At 47.2% G+C, this 18796-nt stretch overlaps 1 protein-coding gene across 1 annotated transcript in view; it reads right to left on the bottom strand.

The window, feature by feature from the left end:
- Positions 1-18796, bottom strand: part of IMPA2 (inositol monophosphatase 2) — a 41855-nt gene that overhangs the window by 6026 nt on the left and 17033 nt on the right. Inside the window, exons 3-5 of the mRNA XM_080821568.1 lie at positions 12868-12972; positions 10692-10737; positions 8667-8775 (exon numbers count right to left, since the gene is read on the bottom strand). Coding sequence (XP_080677694.1) covers positions 8667-8775; positions 10692-10737; positions 12868-12972 — 260 coding nt within the window. The remainder of the gene's footprint in view (positions 1-8666; positions 8776-10691; positions 10738-12867; positions 12973-18796) is intronic.

The raw sequence follows: 18796 nt of genomic DNA, 5'->3' as shown, positions 1-18796 counted from the left end.
GCACTTAGGTGCTGAGACCCAGACTTAACCTCCAGCTTGTCCAGTGATTATGTGAAAGAAAGTGTTTCTTCCCATAGCTTGTGGATTTGTGAAGAAATATCTCTGTATCCAGTTCTTTCCTCTCCTTCTAGCGGCAATGCATCCATTCTTTATCTCTCTGGTTAGTATCTTTTTCCCAAATGCAATCAAGAACAAGGAAAAAGGAAGCCTAAGTGCTGCCACCTACAGACCAATGCTTTCTTTGGTTTTATTTTGCCTTAGATAAAACAATATTTAACATAATCTTATGATTATTTCTAGCTACCCATAATCACTGATTTTTGCATTTTGTTATCCTTTATACTATATTTACCATAATATTTTAGCTCAATCAAATGCTAACGTATATATGTATTTCTTAAATATTTATTTTAAACAGAGAGCGAGTGAGCAGAGGGAGGGTCAGAGGGAGAGGGAAAGAATCCCAAGCAGACCCCCCGCTGAGCACAGAGCTGCTGTGGGGCAATCCCAGAACCCTGAGACCATGACCTGAGCTGAAATCAAGAGTCAGATGCCCGGGGCGCCTGGGTGGCTCAGTGGGTTAAAGCCTCTGCCTTCAGCTCAGGTCATGATCCCAGGGTCCTGGGATCGAGCCCCACATCGGGCTCTCTGCTCAGCAGGAAGCCTTCTTCCTCCTCTCTCTCCGCCTGCCTCTCTGCCTACTTGTGATCTCTCTCTGTCAAATAAATAAAATCTTTAAAAAAAAAAAAAAAGTCAGATGCTCAACCCACTGAGCCACACAAGCGCTCCCCTACAATGTATATATTTTTTAATTTAAAACATTCTCTGACTTCATGGGTGTGTGTGTGTGTGTAGGGGATGGGGAGTTATTGCTTAATGGGTACATAGTTTCAGTTGGAGGGATAAAAATTTTCGAAACAGATGGTGGTGATGGTTGGAAAACACTGTAAATGTAATGAATGCCACTAAATTACACATTTTAAGTGACAAATTTTATGTTATATATATTTTGCCACACACACATACAAAATCCAAAAATTTTGAAGTAGGGCATCTCCGCATACTTTTTCAACAAACAGATTCTAGAATGAAAAAAAAAATCATCCATTAATAGACTTCCAACAGTTTGAAAACCCTTGTTCTGGTTGAGCAAGGTTAAAACACCCCAAGTATCAAGGAGTAATGCTCTCTCAAGAGAAATTTTACAACTTAAAGGTAAGAGGAGAAGTCATCTGTAGACACTGAAACATGTACTCATGGAAAAGGAGTCAATCATGCTTTTACATCCAGGAAACATCCCCTATGGACACATATGGACTCTGCTGAACACACAGCCCCCATCCCCCTGACACCACTTACACTAGTGTATATTTTCACACACGTGTCCTAACTCTTTCAGTCTTCCTATAGACCACTAGCAGCTTCTCATATGAAAACAAAATTTAATTCTCTTTAACTTAAAAGCATAAGTTACAGGAAAAAAACATAAGTACTAGACAGATGGAAGGTTGGTGGTTTGGCAGGGGGCTGGGGAGAGAGAGAGAGTGTGGAGTAAAGGGGCTCAGGGGGCACAGGGTCAGAACTTGAAGCCAAGTGAGTGTGCAGCATTGTGAATGCACTAATTACCACTGAACAGCTCACTTTAAAATGGTTAATTTTAGGGACGCCTGTGTGGCTCAGTTGGTTAAGCATCCGACTCTTGATTTTGGCTCAGGTTGTGATCACCGGGTCATGAGAGGGGGACCTGCATCGGGTTCCGTGCTGGGCGTGGAGCCTGCTTTTGAGATTCTCTCTTTCCCTCTGCCTTCCCCTCTTCCCACATGCTCTGTCTAAAAGTAAAATAAAATAAATGGTTAATTTTATATTTGACTTTCAGTTCAATATATTATTTTAAAATATTTAAAAACTTGTTCTTAATAAACAAGTTATTTGAGGGGGAAAAAAAGTATTGTTTAGAATTCTGGGAAAGAACTGGAAACCTCTGTAAAGGCCACACATAGTTTTTAACTTGTCCAAATCCCCTCTGATATAAACAGAATAACTAGGGGAGCATAAAAGCAAAACTGCAGACACCATCTACAAAAGGAACTATATCCACAAGGTATATCCAAACCCCAAAACACAGGCGGGTGGGGGAACCTCCAATAGCCACAAGACCACATGGCATCAGGAGTAACAGAGACGCACTGAGCATCCCCAGAACAGGAGAACCTCAAAATCACCAACAGCCGTCCCCTGCAAACCAGTGTGGGCCAATGTGAGAAGCTCACACGGAGAGGGGCCACGCACACACTGGTTCATGAGTCCATAGCACTGGGGTGCATAGTCAGGCCTGAAGGGAGGGAGCCACCAGCCCTACAGTCTCTCAAAACTAACTTACAAGGACCTCTTAGGGGAAGGATCCAGCATGGGAGTAAATTCCAAATTCACTAAACAAGAATAAAAGGGGCTAAAGAAAAGAGATGATCCAGCTAACAGTGAAGGAGGGGAACAAAGCCAAAAAAAAAATATATATATATATGACTGAGTCCAAGTTTCTGAACATTTCACCAAAACAGAAGAGGCAACTCTAAAGCTAGAAAAAACTACCAAAACCCTGAACTCACCCCCAACCCCCACTCTCCATAAGCCCCTCCCAATTTCAGGAATACAGGTTTTAAGTAGAAATAAGTAATTAAAAAGAATGATGGGTGAGTCCCCCACACACGTACATGAAAAAGGAAAAAAAAAAAAAAGAATAAGAAGAACAATACCTTTCTAGTCAATCAAGGATTGAAAGATTTGTCCACAAAACAGAAGTAGTTTCATATAAAAAAAATAAGGAATTCATCAAAAAACCAACTTAACTAGAAAGTGGAGGGGATAGAACTTAGGAAGAATTGGAAAAGAAAATATTTCAGAAAAGAAGATTAAACTGAAGGAACAAAGAATAAATAAACAGAATAGATGGTGCTTTACAAGAAATGGAGGGCAAAAAAAAAAAAAAAAAAGGTGGAACTGGTAAAAAGGATTAAAGCACAAGAGACAAATAGAAAAGATAAGCAGGGAAGACCCAACATACTTATAACAGAAGACCCAGAAGACAAAAACAAAGCAAAAGAATTTGGAAATGAACAAATACTAAAAACTGTAATTCAAGAAACCTCTTCTGAAAGAAAAAAAAAAGTATTGAAATTGAATATTGAAATGGTATAGCATGACATTTTAAAAAAAAGAAACAGCCATGATGTGCCTAGGAAACTGAAAACAAATAACACTGAGATATACTGTATTAAAATTATACTCTATTAAAATTATTTAATAGAGATATACTCTATTAAATGAAAAAAAAAAGTTCTTTGGGCATTCAAGCAAAAAACTGAGGTTCCTTATAAGGGAAAGAAAATGAAATTGCCTTCAGACTTTTCAACAAGGTTATGCCAGAAGATGACAGAGACAACGTAAGACAGTCAACACACGAAAGCGTGAGCCATGGGTTTTACTGGCAGAATGGTCCTCCAAGTATACAGGCCACCGATAAACTGCTGTGGATACGTAAGAACACAGGCAAGGACTGTTATTATTACTCCCAGGAGGTCTTCCTGAGGGACCCACTGGAGCAGAAGTTCTCGGAGTGGGGTCCCTGAATCTGTGAAGTTAAAATAAGGTATTATTTGCCTTTTTCCTGGTATCAACACTTGCACAGAGTGGATAAAGCAAGGCAGAGCACCACCTGTTCCCGCGGTCAATGCAGACTTTTCTGCTACACTCACATTCAGCAGGAAAATGTATCAGTTTTATTCCAGAATGAAGAAGGTGCGAACATTAGGAATGGCATTAGGTCTTGAAACCTAAGCGCATGTCTTTTCAATCTTCTGTGTGATGAAATGGGACGCACACATGGAGGGCTCAGACAAACTACAGGTAATCAGAACTAGGTATCTGGAAGACATTTTCTGGAAAATGAAAGAAGTGAATCCATCACTACAATTGCTAAGGTTGCCAATTATAAAATTCAAGCCTTCAAGTGCAAATTAGAATTTGGGAAGACTTGAACCTACTACCAAAAGCTTGACACCCTCCCCAAACTTACAGATTTCTCATAATAGTGGTGATACTAGGGGCGCCCGGGTGGCTCAGTCATGAAGCATCTGCGTTTGGCTCAGATCATGGTCCCAGGGTCCTGGGATCGAGCTGCGCATCTGGCTCCCTGCTCAGTGGGAAGCCTGCTTCTCCTTCTCCCACTCCCCCTGCTTGTGTTCCCTCTCTTGCTGTGTCTCTCTCTGTCAAATAAATAAATAAAATCTTAAAAAAAGAAAAGAGTGGTGATACTAATGGATATGACTTTCTTAGTATTTTACGATGTAATAGATTAACATTTAAAAGAGCCTGAAAATCTCAGTGAACCCTCATTTTCCAAATGACCAATGCATGATGTTACACAGTCATCATGAGTAAAAGATCCATTCAAAGTAGGAGACTGTCCAATGGATTTCACGGTCACAGAGTACAAAAAATTCACTGATTTGTCATTAGATTTCACACTGCAACTAAGCTTTAAGAAGCCACCACTTCTCGAGTTTGGGTGCGGCATCAAAGAAGAATATTCTCATTCATCTGAGAAGCCAGTTAAAATATTCCTCACTCGACCCTTTTCCAACTACTTATCTATGTGAGACCCGATCTTCTTCATACATTAAGATAATACATTATAACAGACTAAAGATAGAAGTAGATATGAGAATTCAGTTGTCTTCTACTAAGCCAGACATTATAAAGGGATATGGAGAAAATGTAAAACAAGGCCACTCATGAAAAGCTATTTTGGAAAATATGGTTGTTTCTCATTAAAAAAAAAAAAAATATATATATATATACACACACACACACACACACATACACACACACACACATATATATATATATATTATTCATGTTAATATGTAATGAGTTGTGTTTTTTTAGAAGTTTAAGTTTCAAATGCATAAATACAAGTAGATAACTTACATAAACAAAAGCTCTTTTGGGGTCTTCAATAACTTTTCACTAGTATAAATGTGTTGGTCCTAAGATCAAAAAGCTTGAGAAATGCTGTACTAGTGAATGAGATGAGCTTCACACAACCGAAATGACGGGCCATACATCCACATAAAGGGCTGGTGGGGGGTATTAAGTCTAATTTATTTGTAGAACCAAGACCACACCCTAACTGACAGTTCTAGAGTGAAAGCATCGCCCACGTGGCTGGCTGCCCTGGCAACCCACACCTGGGCAGCACAACCACCCAGAGGTGGAAAGGTAACAAGGAGAGGGTGTGACTAGTAGAATGAGCTAGCCAACTGCCTTGTCATAACTGACAGCAAAAGGTTATTGGGCTTTAATCATATACTGGAGTATAAAAGGAGGGGGAAGAAGAGGTTACAAACTAACTTAAATGTTACTGAGAATAGGGAGCCAAGAGACAATAACCCAAAAAAGAGAGGACTAGGGATAGTATAGAAAAAAACTGTATAAAGGAAATTGTTGGAACAAAAACATAAGCCTTTCTAAATATCCAAAGCATACCAATACAGAAAATAAAAGCAAAGAACAAAACAATAACAAACTCAGCTGCTTATTAAACACACACACACACACACACACACACACACCCCTAAAATAAACAATGGAAACATAAAGACTTCTTAGGCGGTGTTCCCTAGGGTAAAGGACAAGGACAGAAGTTAAACCTCTTCAAATATACTTTGTTTTAGTGATATGACTTTGGAACAAGGTACCTTTTTATATATTTACAAAATACAATCAGTTTTTAAAAACTAGTCTTCCTGATTTAAAAACAAAGTAAAACAAACGCATCTAAGTGATTATCCTCCGTTGGAGGCCCAGGCAAAGGGAACAAAGAACCACGTCCGACTCCAGAACCTGGGGGGCATCAACTAAGGACAGAAAGAAGGACACAAGACCAAACAACATACAATATCCTTCCAGCTGCTTTAGGTAATGGTCTGTGGTTAGTAGGCTAGTATTATTATTCCGAATCTTCAACTCATAATGATTTTTATATTTAAAGACAACTTCCTAGCTCTGTCCAGTGAGAAGACCTGGCATGAAAGACTGAACCAGAAGCCACAAGGAGCCCTGAGAACTCAGGGTGGGGCCTTGAAGGGCTGTTTCCCACAGGATGAGACAACTGGAAATCTGAACCCTGGTTATTTAATGACTTTAGGAATAACTGATCATTTTTGAGGGGTGTGTCATTGGTATTGTGATTATGCATTTCAAAGAATCGTGTATGTTATAGAGAAGCATGGGTACTGCAATGCTGACTAGAAAATGATTCTACATCTGGGATTTGTGTCAGGGACTTGCTGGGGGCAGTGAGAAGTGAGTGGCCCCATGGGTGAAGCAGGGTTGGCCCCGAGAGCCAGCAATATTGGACCCATGATGAGTCATGTGGGTTTACAGTACTTTGTCTACTCACACAGGTTTGAAATTCTGCATGGTGGGGATGTGAAGAAAAAGGTTCTAATCAAATTCTGGCCTCAATCTCATCCTCTACCCCATCCTGTGTAGTTCTGTTTGCTTTTCACTTTGTGCATGGAAGCCTTCCAAGAAGGTGTAATAAGAGTAAGGAAAGGAGAGAGAAAGATCAGGGGTAGGTGTCCTAAACTTAACAATGGGCGTTAATCATCTTGTGCAAAGACTGAGGTTTCCTCTTTGATAACAACTCTCACCTTTGGGTACCCTGCACTGGGACCTGACTGAGCGCTTTCCCTTATCTAACTGCATTTATTCCTCCGTTCCCATCATGTCACCCCACGCACCACATGAGGACAGCTCACAGCCCTGGAGGGTGGCAGAATGGGGACTGAACCCAGGTCTGCGTGACACCTAACCACTGTGCTGCAGGGTCCACTCCATCATCTCCACAGAAACCTAGTCACCCTGTAAGTTCTAAATGACCAGTGCTGAAAATAGCACATCAGACTCTCTTTAGAGTTTTTTTTTAAGAAAATGAGCTCCAGAACGTGGGTGGTTTTGAGAGAAGTGGGAACCCCAGTGGTATCGCAGAAGGGGTTTAGGACAGGGTCTGCGCAGGACCAGAGGGCCTACGACCGGCCCGGCCCGAGGTAGAGGTGACCTGGAGGCCCCGCCCACATGGGTCTGAGAGCCACACTGAGGATATGAAGTTGTCATGCGTGACCAGGAAGCCCAGGGAGTGTGAATGGAGCCGAGTGTTCTCATCAAATAGAATATGGAGCAAAGTTCACGTAAGTATGTTTAATGACATGCTTCCTCACTACTGACTTACACAACATGCCCTGAGTGGTTACCTCTTGGCATGCATATGTACAATTAGCGCTACTTTTCGTACAGCCAAACAAAACATTTCTGGGAGGCGGAGACATGGGGCGAGGCTGGAGGCTGTTCTGGAATCTTTCTGGGACTCAGAGGCAGTAACTGGTGAGCGTGTCCTGCTGGTCCCACCTCGGTGCGAAGCCTCATGTGATCTTCCCCTTCCCCTGGGCAGGCTCGTGAGTCTCAGGGGCCCGAGGCGGACCCTCCTTGGTTTCCCCACTGGGCCGGACACACAGGGCTCCTGTCCCCCCACCCACCCAGGGCTCCTCGATCGGCGGTGGTCTCACCAGACCACAGATCACAGGTGGAGAACTTCTCGTCCTTGCTCGCTGAGGAGCTGCTGGAGGGCAGGGACACGCCTTCCTCCTCTCACTGCCTCTGAGGCCATCTAGGCACATGGGTGTCACCCAGGGAGGAAGACAAGGCAGAAAAGAGAAAGGAAGCATAAAGAAAGGGGGAGCGCTGACACCCCCAGACTGAAGCCATGATGGGGGAGGGTACCTCAGGACGTCCTGCTGCGGAAACGTGTAAGAAAAGTTAGCAGGAACTGTGCTTCGCTTTCAAAGTCTCTCCTAATCTAGCTGCCTCAAGGCTGAAGCTCCTCGTTTACTCCCGCCCCCGAAAGGACAGTCCCCGTCCCACAGGGCGAAAAAATATCCCTGACTTCATCAGTGTGAAAGCAAGGCCCAAACACCCTGCAAAACCTAAGCCGGCATATTGTCAACAGTATGTAGTTATGTGCAGTTTAACGTTAACTACAGTCACATCATAGAAGCCACTGAACGTCCCTGAGGTCCTGCTTCAGGAACAACGTGGGTAGCGCTACAGGTGTGCTGTGTGGCAACATCACTTATTCACACTACTCAGTCCCATGGCTGCTCGTCTTCTCATAGAGACCAAAGCCCACAGCAGGCCGTCCACACCCAGGGAGCCACAGGCTACGCCTGGGTGACGTCACCCCGGTGACATGGGGATGACGGATATTAACCAGGATGCTCTGAGAGCCAGACCGTGCTTCTGACTTTGCCCTCGACCTTGGATTACTGGAGAGCCAGCCATACTGGGGTCTGGGTTTCTTTGAGCAAGAAAGCTGAAGGATTTGAGTGTAAAACAGGGTGAGACTATGTAAACTCCTGGCCACATCCACGAAAACATGAAGACACAGAACTGGCTGGCCTTCCAGGTGCTCAGGGACGCCATGTCCCTGAAGAAACTAAACGCTCAGCGGGAGCTTTCCAGCACCGTCTCCCAGAATGGTGATGCTGGCATTTCCCATTCACACTCCTCCCGCTCTGCAGGGAGCCCGGCCCAGCCGCGGGAAGCCCCACCTGTCTCCCCGGAGACCCGGAGCCGCTGGCCATTGCAGAAGGCGCCCCGGCCCCTCCGGCCCGTGTACAGCCGCTCCTCTGTGCAGTGGTAAATCACTCCAAATTCGAGCTGCGGGGTGCAGGGGCAGGACGGAAAACAAATGCGTTTCACTCATTTGACCCAGAAAATCACACAGCAGTTCAGAGGGGGATGATTCGAGGTATTATGACCCAGGTGATGGAAACTACCTCTCAAAGGGGAATTGGGAAAGAAATTAGCATCTCGGTCCAAAACTGGATAAGCGGGCGAACGGTCTCTTCCAAAATAGCCTACTTAAAAATATACTAAAGCAGGGGCACTTGGGTGGCTCAGTGGGTTAAGCCTCTGCCTTCGGCTCAGGTCATGATCCCAGGGTCCTGGGATCGAGCCCCACATCGGGCTCTCTGCTCAGCAGGGAGCTTGCTTCCCTTCCTCTCTCTCTGCCTGCTTCTCTGCCTACTCGTGATCTCTGACAGTCAAATAAACAAACACACAAATAAATAAATAAAATCTTAAAAATATGTATACTAAAACGAATACAGCTTTATTAAAAATTAACCTCGTAATCAAGCATTAGGAGCTGAAAGTTACTGAAAAAGCTGAATTCTTCAGAAAGGCCTCTGTTTTGGGGGGGTGGGGGACTGGAGGAAGCTACTTATGACTAACTCCCCCCCTTAAGAAACCCTCAAAGCTGCTGATGTGTCAAAAATTAAGAATACGTCTGTAAAGCCGAGGGGATCAGACTCAAGGACGGCCAAGGAGGAGAGGTGAGTCACCAAGGAGGGGCATGGTGCCAAGCCGCAGCCACGCTGCGTAAGGCAGGTGACAAATGCCTCTGACAGCAGCCTCCCAGTTGGAAACAGTAAAAAGAAAAGGCGAGCATGGGGGGAACAATGCTGCCTTACACTCATGTGCTTTGTTTCTTTCTTCCTCCTCCGACTCGTCACTATTCAGGGTTAACAGGAGCGAGTGTGTGTGCGATCAGGGGGTTGGCCATGTTTTGCCTCCCTGGAAAATGAAGAGAGACCCAGGCCCAGTCTCTCAGGAGAGTCTCGGCTGGCCTGGGGTGAGCTCGACCACAGTGGAATGGACTCCCCAACAGGGCAGGAAAAGGGTTTATTTCTGGGGAGGATCACGCAGCCAGCTTTCCAGCAATCCTTAATTCTCTTCCCCTGCTTCCCACCACCCTGGCTTTAAGGGGGTTCCCAAATCAGGGTAGTCCTAGAACCATGTGGGCCTCTAGACCCTGTGCCCCTGGGGTGGGTCGGGTGGCCAGGAGACCTTTGCTAGCAGGAGGGAAGGGTGAAGAAGGTATAAACTTCCCTCGGTCTCCGCGTTAGGGAATCACTGCTAGCGTTGGGGATGAAGATGAGAAAACAGAGCCTAGGAGAAGGTTGCTTTCGGAAAATACCGAACCCCCAGTCCTATTTAAATATAACTGCTGTGACCACACAGAAGTGAAGGTTTCCTAAGCATTACTGCTTAAATTGATTAATGCTTGACGCAGATCTCATGATGCTGCTCAGTTCCAAGGGTGATGGGAACCCTGAAGGAGCCGGGTTCTCATGCTAACAGCTAGGGAAGGATGGAGAAGTATAACCGAAAGATGGGGATTAAAAATGTCCTCCCAAAATAGGAGTTTCTTCTGTGTGGGACTAGATCACACGCCCCAGGGGTCAGAGGGAAACTAATGTGGGGCATTTGCTCAGAACTTTCCCTTCCACGCTTCTCCAGCAGCATCCCAGAAAGACCATGGTGGAAACAAGGGCCCGCCACCATGGAGGTGGGCCGGCCATGGAGCCCCAAACCCACACACCCCAAAACCAGTTTTCCGTTGTTTACTGTCTCGGATCTCAAAAAGAAACATGCATGGGTTTACTAGTCATGACTAAGGCACGTGACAGACAGCGAAATGGAGTATAGGGATCAAGTCCAAAAAGGACGATGTTAAGCCAGGCCCAAGGGGTTCAGGACCACTGGCCTGAGAAAACCCCTCCACCACGCACCTCTTGGTCTACAGCAAATCCAATGCTTACTGCCACGGTGGGAAACCTGCAAAGAAAAACAGAACGGTTCACCCTCTGAAACATATCTCAGCAGTCTCTGTGCTGCTATGCTATGCAGCATTGTCATTGGAGGCACAGAAGGACCTTTTACAGTGTGGGTGGGTTTGTTTTCTTAAAAAAATTACTTCCCACAACTTCACTAACTGCTTCCAAGACAAATAGGCTTAGTGGACTCCGGTGCGTAAGATAGCTGACCTTGAAAGAAAGCAGTATTCTGAAAGTCACGTACGACTGCTGTAATTCAACAATGACCACCAAGTATCCAATGGAGAGGAATTTTAATGGTCAGTTTTCTGGTTTTCAGAGACATAAAGGGACAGTAGAGATCTCCAAAAAGGCTAGACCCATGTCCCTGGTGAGGTGAGTAGGGGTCCCCAGGAAGTGACATCACAGTCTCCTACCAGAGGCTAGGTCTGGGTGACAATACCCCCACACCCATCTCCTGAGTGAGCTCAAAAGTGGCCAATTGCAGGCCTGGGCCAGAGCCGTCAGAGGCGGGCTGTGGCATCGCAGATTGCCTGTGGTTTTATTTTGTGATTTTGTTGTTCCTGCTGCACCCCTTTGAAATAATCTCTCTTTAATGTGAAGATCAGCAGAGCTTACCAGCAAGTAGGAAGGAGAAGCTGGGTGCTACTAACCTACAGGAAAACTATGAAACCAGTCCTCCACAGAGGTGAGCCCAGACTCAGGCCGCAGCAGTCGGCACGGTCATCTGGCTAGGCAAACACATCACATGCCAGGCTCCACTTTAGGTACCTGGGAAAGCTCTCCCCCATCTGCTTCAGCCCTGATGCTGCTGGACACAAAAAGGAACGGACACTCTCTGAGCTGCAGTGGCCAAAGTCTTCTGATGTCTCTAGGCCACTAAGATCACTATGCTGCAGCCCCTGAAGGTGTTCTGGAACCGGGGCCACAAGAGGCCCTCTGGGGGCTGTGTGGGTGTCACCGCATGATTGGATGGGTGTCACCGCATGACAAGCAGAGAGAAGAACAGGAGGGGAGACCCGAGCTTCCACCCCCATTCCTGTGGTGGTGGGGGGTGGTTTGTCGGGCTTTAGTTTGCATTAGTCTGTTGATGCTGTTGTGGTCACCAGATGGCACTGTTCCATTGCCCCGAAAAGGCAATGTGCGGGCACGACTGACTACATTCTCAAGCTAACTAACCCATGTTAACAAAACCCACTCCATAGGTCAGGATGACTTGACATACTGACACATAAACACGACATCTGAGGCCAAGCACAGAGGACAGCCCCAAGAAGTCCCTCTCTGTGCTGATACTTTTTCACTTTTCAGAAGGAAATGGAGTATCTCCTAGTCGTCTGGGGAGGGGGCTCTCAGAATGGGGTTCTGCACTGCTGGTGTCGATGCATGCTGGGGAGAAACACTGGCCTGGAAGGGACCGGAGAGGGGCCCGGAACCCATGCCAACCAGCTCTCCAGGAGGCCCCTCATGTGTTCATGCCAAAGAACCAACCACCTGTGGAAACCAGGCCCCATCCAGTGCTCTTTTGTCCTTGGACAGCTCCGATGCCCATCCTACTGGTCAGAGCTTCTGGAGTCGAGGCCATGTCCTGATCACCTCCCTGAGCTCGCCTCCCCTCTCCCCAACGGCCTCTCTGACCTCCCTAAACCCTCCTGCTTTGTGGCTGTTATTTGCTCTGTCAGATTAGGCCTGGCCCGCTGCCAGGGGGGTCCTCATCCTGCCTCATGGCTGCAGGAGGCTTGCTTTCGTCTCCACAGGCAGCTGTGGAAAGCCAGCCCTCTGGTGCTGCTGTCTACACCTGTGCTCCTACAGCTGCTGGACCACACAGGCCTGTTTGTCCAGGGGCATCCTTAAGGGGTCCTTCTTAATTCAACCCAATGTTTTAGAGATGACAAACACGACAGGTTTAAACAAATTAAGTACTTCCTACATGCTGAGAGTATCTCACAAATGGAACACCTCACTTTAAAAAAGATCAACATGTGACCATCTTTTTAATGAGCTTATCAACCTCCTAGAAGTTTGTCTATATACTCCTGCCTCAAAAAAAATGCTGTTTGGGGAAAGACAAAGTCTGAGAGAAGAGGACAGGTTAAGGACCAGATGAGGGGTGGCCCGTGCTGATGCTCACCTATGCACGAAGTTGCAGGTGCCGTCAATGGGGTCGACAATCCAGGTAGGGCTGGGGGTAAGCACGCACTTGGCCCCGGCGGCTGCAGACTCTTCCGCAATGAACCTGTGGTGGGCGGGAGCTCGGCCTGAGAACACTCACCAAGCACTCAGGACAAGGCGCTTCGAACTGCTTCCGGTCCTATCAGAGACCAAGCAGACACCACGGAAATCTCATCACGGCTTCCCTGAGGCCAACCGAGGCAGTCTGTGAAAGACCGGCTGCTCTTGGAGCCGTCGGCCAGCCTGCTTACTCGGCAGGACTCGGCAGGACACATGAGGTGACGCCTCCACGCAGGAGATTTGGGAAAGCATCGGCGGCGGGGGGGAGGGGGGGCGGGAAGTGGGCCAGGGGGACAAACACAAGAATGAAGAACACTGGGAAACAGACCTTACAACGCAAAGCTAAACCCTGCTCTAACTTGGGTCTGGAGGAGAAAAGGCTGAAGACAGACGATGAAGAGTGTGAGGAATGCCGGCGGGGGAGCAATGCCGGCCGGGGAGCAGGGCCCAGGACTCGGGCTTTAGCTCTCCTCCCATCCCCGGTAGTGCTGTGGCTTGGGGGGACTGAAGCTGGACCCCAGGCACTGAGTGTCACCTCCCGCTGACACCTCCCGGCTGTGTCCCCAGCCTGGCTGCCTCTGAACTGAAGACAATGTGACAACTGGAGCCGCCCACCGTTCGGGCTCAGCAGGAGCTGCCATATCTCCTCAGAAGCCCCTTCCATCCCGGTATCTGGTCTAGGAGCCCCTTGGTGGGCCACACCTTCCCCTTCATGCTCTGGTAGCCAGCTTGTAGGAACACGGCCAGCCCAGGCCTCAGGCTGTGTACTGTCCGGCACCAGTGAGAGTGGCCCCTGCTCCTAACCCCCCAACCTTTATCATTAGTCCTCTGTAGACAAGGCCTCTCAGAACCATCCTCACTAAAGCAGAGGCTATTTCCCGTGAGGAACCCCAACAAGGAAAACGCACCCCAATAAAGCTCACACAACAGGGTTTGGCACACTGAGTGTTTGGTCCATGTCTCTAACTGTCACGTAACAGACCCAGGTCCATTGAGAGTGGGGCCTTTGGCCCGTGTACCACCTTGTCACCAGGGCCTGGTCCACGGCAGGTGCTGAGCAAACACGTGTTCTATGCGTGAATACCAGGCCTTGTGGAGAGCTTTCTAGCAGCTTCTCACGCTATGTCCATGTCTATACTGGAGAAAAAGGAGACCTGAAGACAGTAGGTGTTTACTAAGCAGGATAAATGAGTGAAAAACAAGAAGTGTTCACTGTCCTCCTATTGCCATCCTGTGTGTTGTCAGCTATGGCCATCAGGCAGCTGCTTAGCCCCTGAAGAGACCAGAGCAGTCCCCTTCCGCTTGGCCTCGAATCGCCTCCAGGAACCACCTTCTCCAGAGGAACCAGGGGTCCTAAGATGTGGCAGCAAGGAACTTGCAGAGGAGACACACATCATACTGTTGATAAAAGCACTGAGCTGGCAACTTCTCCACCCAGCATGGTACCAAGGAGCTACGGGTGGCTGTTTAAATAATTTAAATTAAATGCAATCTCAAAAAACTAAGAAGTTCTTTACTTTCACTAGTCGCATCTCAAGTGCCATTCTCATCTGCAACACTGAGAGAGAAGAACCAGGGCTGCGCGTTCTGATGTCATTGCTCATCACCCCAGCACTGGCCCCGGAACCACAAGCCCTGGAACTCATCTGGGACCATCCCTTTCCATTTCAGGGACTACGAAAGTCATGCCCTTCATGGCATACACCAAGTTGTCTACCTGCTCCTCTGAGAAAGGATTGGAAATCGGTCCATGTGTGTGAGAAGTGCACATGTTATCATTCTCAGGTTACCACGTGTTTCCACCTCCCCCCAGCTGCTGCCTTTTGCAGAAACCCCCGCAGCAGAGGCAGAACCCAGGGACCTGACAAATGGCTGGGGTGCAGAGAAAGCCAGGGTGTGCAGCCTGCACCCACGAGCTTACAATCTGGAGACTCACGGGCCACCGCTTCCTCACTTTAGTTTGCTCCTGGTCCCCTCCTCCTGCTGGGAACTGTGTCCCTGCCCTCACTCCCCTCCTCAGGCTTTTGGGTCCTTTGGATCATGTGATCCAGACAGGCAGGTCTAGATGGCAGATACAGCATGGTGAAAAGACACGAAGTTGAGGAGCCAAGCTAGGCAGGGCACGGCCAGGCTGGGACTCCCGACCTCCGCATGGAGGCAGGAGACGGGTGTGCAGAGTCACTGCTGATTATGCGTGGCATGAGCTCTGCCAAGTTTTCTTAGCCAAAGACTCAAGGAATTACATCTCCTGTCAATGTCTTCTATAGCTACGTGATTTTCCTCCCATGCAATGGCTTGTGATCATGTTTCCAAAGAAAAGAGTCCACACCCTAAAAACACACATATATAGGGATTGAGTGCCAAAGCTCAAGTTGGGTACAAGGTGGATAAAACAGAGAGACAGACAACTTACCTTCTTTCAAGATAGAACTGGAAGCGACTCGCTTCCAAAGATAAATTCCTGAGAACGGAGGAGGAATGTGGAAACTTCTTCCTTTTTAAACCTGATTCAGGTGGGAAGCTGGTACCTACTAGTGTTGTGGGATCTCCTGGGAAGGAAGGGGGAGAGCGCCTCTGCAGGGCTGGAAGCAAACGCTTATGTTGGGGAGCACAGACCACAGTGCACTGAGGGAGCTTCTCGGGACACACAGGGCCAGGAGGGCTGCTGGTTCACCAGCACAGCAGGTGGGATGGACAGGGGCTACAGGGCCACCAAGCAGCATGTTTAAAGGAGCACATACAGTGCTCCTGTCCACGCGGCTTTTGTTCTGCACAGCATCTCTGGAAGCACTCAAAGGAGCCACACCAAGCCCTGGACTTTCCCAGCAGTGGATCATGCCCAAGAGTTCTCCTCATCTCTACTCAGCTACCTGAGTCAACCGAGGGAGAGAGTGTCTGTCAACTCGCTGTTTGCTTCGCACCTGTGGTGGCACTTTGGGACAGGGCTTTGGACCGTGTCCACTCCTCTGAGGTATCAAAAATACCTCTCTGGTATGTGAGGAGGGATGTAGTCTATTCACTGAAACCTGACTGTCTTCATGTGGGAAGTGGAGAGAACATTCTTCAGCTTTCTGCCAAAGGAGTGGGGACATCAACTTGGACAGATGGAGGTGTGAAATAACAGACCTTAATAAAAGCACTGGGACACCTACATAAAATCTGTAACATCAATAGAAAAAAACAGTCTGTGTGCCTAAATTTAGGGAGCTCAAGGGCCTTTTCATAAGCCTATTTACCGTACAAGAGGAAAGCAGCAACTGGGGTCAGGTTCAAAGCTTGGTAGCAAGTTAGAACAATATCCTGTTGCATAATTTAACTACTTTTTTTTCCTTATAGTCCTAACAAACCCTTATAATTTTGACGGCCAAGTGCATCTAGGCCTTTGTTCCCTGGCTAGTTTGTTTTCTCTGTGACAAGGTCAGGGTCACCCTTGAGTTCACTAGGGAGCCAATTAATGCTCCTAGGCCTGGCCAGCATCGCAGTAGGCTCTGCTGCCCGATGACATGAGTACCCAGCTCAAAACATGGTGGGAAAGTGGTAGAAAGCAAGCATTTAGCCAGTGGTGGCTAGCAACATAGTTTTTTCCAAGCCTGGGGCACACAGGGCATGCTGCAGGGCCTGGGAGTCACCACAATGGATGAGGCTGTGTCCTGCCGAGGGGAGCCCAGACCAGGACAGAGGAGGCGGCTGGGTGTCCCTTGCAGCCCCGGTTGCTCTCCTCCCTTTGCCCACCCCAACCCAGACAAAAGGGACACAGACAGGGTGTATATAAATATGGTTTATATAAATATAAACCAGGGTGTATATAAATATGGTGATGCTACTGAATATTTCCAAAGTTGCAGAACTTGGATCTGACTCAAAATCATCAACTAAAAACAGGTTTAGGCACCGCATAAAGGCAGGCCTGGATGGGGACTGAGCTAATGTGGTCAATGCCAGTCCTGTGCTTTAACTGTCAACCTTGACCCGCTGGTTTACTTTCTGTCATTACCACCATATGATGACCTTGGCTGGGTGCCTTGGTCCTGGATGAGGAGGCTGAGACCCTGAGAACGGGTGACTTTCCTGCTACTGCAGACAGTAGCAGGTTTAAAATTTACAGTTCTTTGGTTCAGTGGACTCTTGTCTTCTAGCTCGGGGACGTGGACTTTGGATTTCACAAAGGAGCACAATAAAATAATAAAACAGGGAGCCTATACCAGGTTGTTTCTTTATTAAAAACAAAACAGTTGTGATCTTTAATAGTTTTGTAAGTGACTAAAAATGGGGACTAGCACACACTCAGAATAACAGGGAATCCTTCCTAAAAAAAGGATGATAGGCCAATTTATGCTAACTTATTGTTTAAGGGATATATTTAAATACTCTGAATGCAGAAAAATAACAATACGCTATTTTACTATGTGTATTCCATGTTTTCTCATTGCAAATTTATCAATTTGTCTATGATCTAAAATACAATTAAATGCTCCCAAATTTGTTTAAATCTCATCATTGGCAAAACGAACAAACAAACAAACAAACAAACAACCCCACTCCACACTTGGCATAGATATGTTGAGAAATGATTTCATCTACCTGAGTTTTCTAGGCAAACCAAGCAGAGTAGAAGCAGGACATCCAGGCTTCCCCGAGTACTGGTGTTGGCCTCGGAGCTGAGAAGCAAGTGGCAGAGAGCCAGGGGTGACCATGGGGCAGCCCCATCTCATCCCTCCTGGCCTGGCCAGCATGAGCTGGAGGCGGTTTGGGAACCACTGCTCTAAATCACGGCTTCCTGGTCAGGTGTGTGTATATCTGTCTCTCCCAGGGCTTTTTCAGACATGGAGGCCTGGCATTAGTTTGGAGAAGCCCAGGTAGGCCTGGCTCACACCCTAGGCAGGGCCCACTGTTCTGGGTCAATGGTCTTCCAAAGGGCCTTTGGAGTTTGGTGATCCCCCGGCGACCCTGGGCAACAGGGTAGAGCGGCGGTAGAGGGGGTGGGTTCGATCACTCATACAACACACTAACTTTTATACTGGGATGTGCAGCAATGAATATTTAAATACACCTCGTATGAATGGAATCCATGCCCCACACTGATCCAAGAGTGTACCCAAACCACTTAGCAACTGCTGCCAACACATGCAACACGGGTATAATTTCGGAATTCGGGTTCTCAGGAGGAATCTAACTAAAACCTGCCAGAAGCCTGATTAAGTATGTCTGGTCTATGGTGACCTCCAGGCCTTTACCAGGACCCCACAGAGCTGAGCCAGCTGTAGCCTCCACCACAGCCACCTGGGCCAATACCATAGAAACCTCAAGTACCAAAACAGTTCCTCAACCAGAAACACCGCGTTGGCTACTGTGGCCTTTTTCCTCTCAAAGGGTTAAAGCAATCTACAGAATTCTTTGGACATTACCATTTAACTTGCATTTCAAAAAGTTAAAAAATCACAAACATTTTAGAGCTCGTAAATATTATAACAGATGTCAGAAATCCTGACTTCACACTAAATAAGGAAGTAGGAAATAACAGACGTTCACACACAAAGGTTGTCAACAAAACAAACATGACCCATTGGCAGAGAGAATTTCGAAGGAAAAGTTGGTGACCCTGAGATGAACTAACCAGTTAGGAGGAAAACACAGAGAAAAAGGAGGCATGTTTGAATGCTGGCTTGTCCCTTCTTTCACTTAATCATTCACAGGGGGAAAACTCCATCACGCCCACTCTGTGCCAGACAGACGCTGAGGGAGGCCACCCTCCATGTGTCTGCTGTAAGCCCATCAAACGTGGAACCTTACTGCAATCAGTGACCCATACCCAGAAATCCAAGAGCTCC

This window comes from Martes martes (assembly GCF_963455335.1).
Source record: "Martes martes genome assembly, chromosome: 13".
Lineage (NCBI taxonomy): Eukaryota > Metazoa > Chordata > Mammalia > Carnivora > Mustelidae > Martes > Martes martes.
The sequence above is the reverse complement of the archived record's forward strand: the minus strand, read 5'-3'. Positions and strand labels throughout refer to the sequence as shown.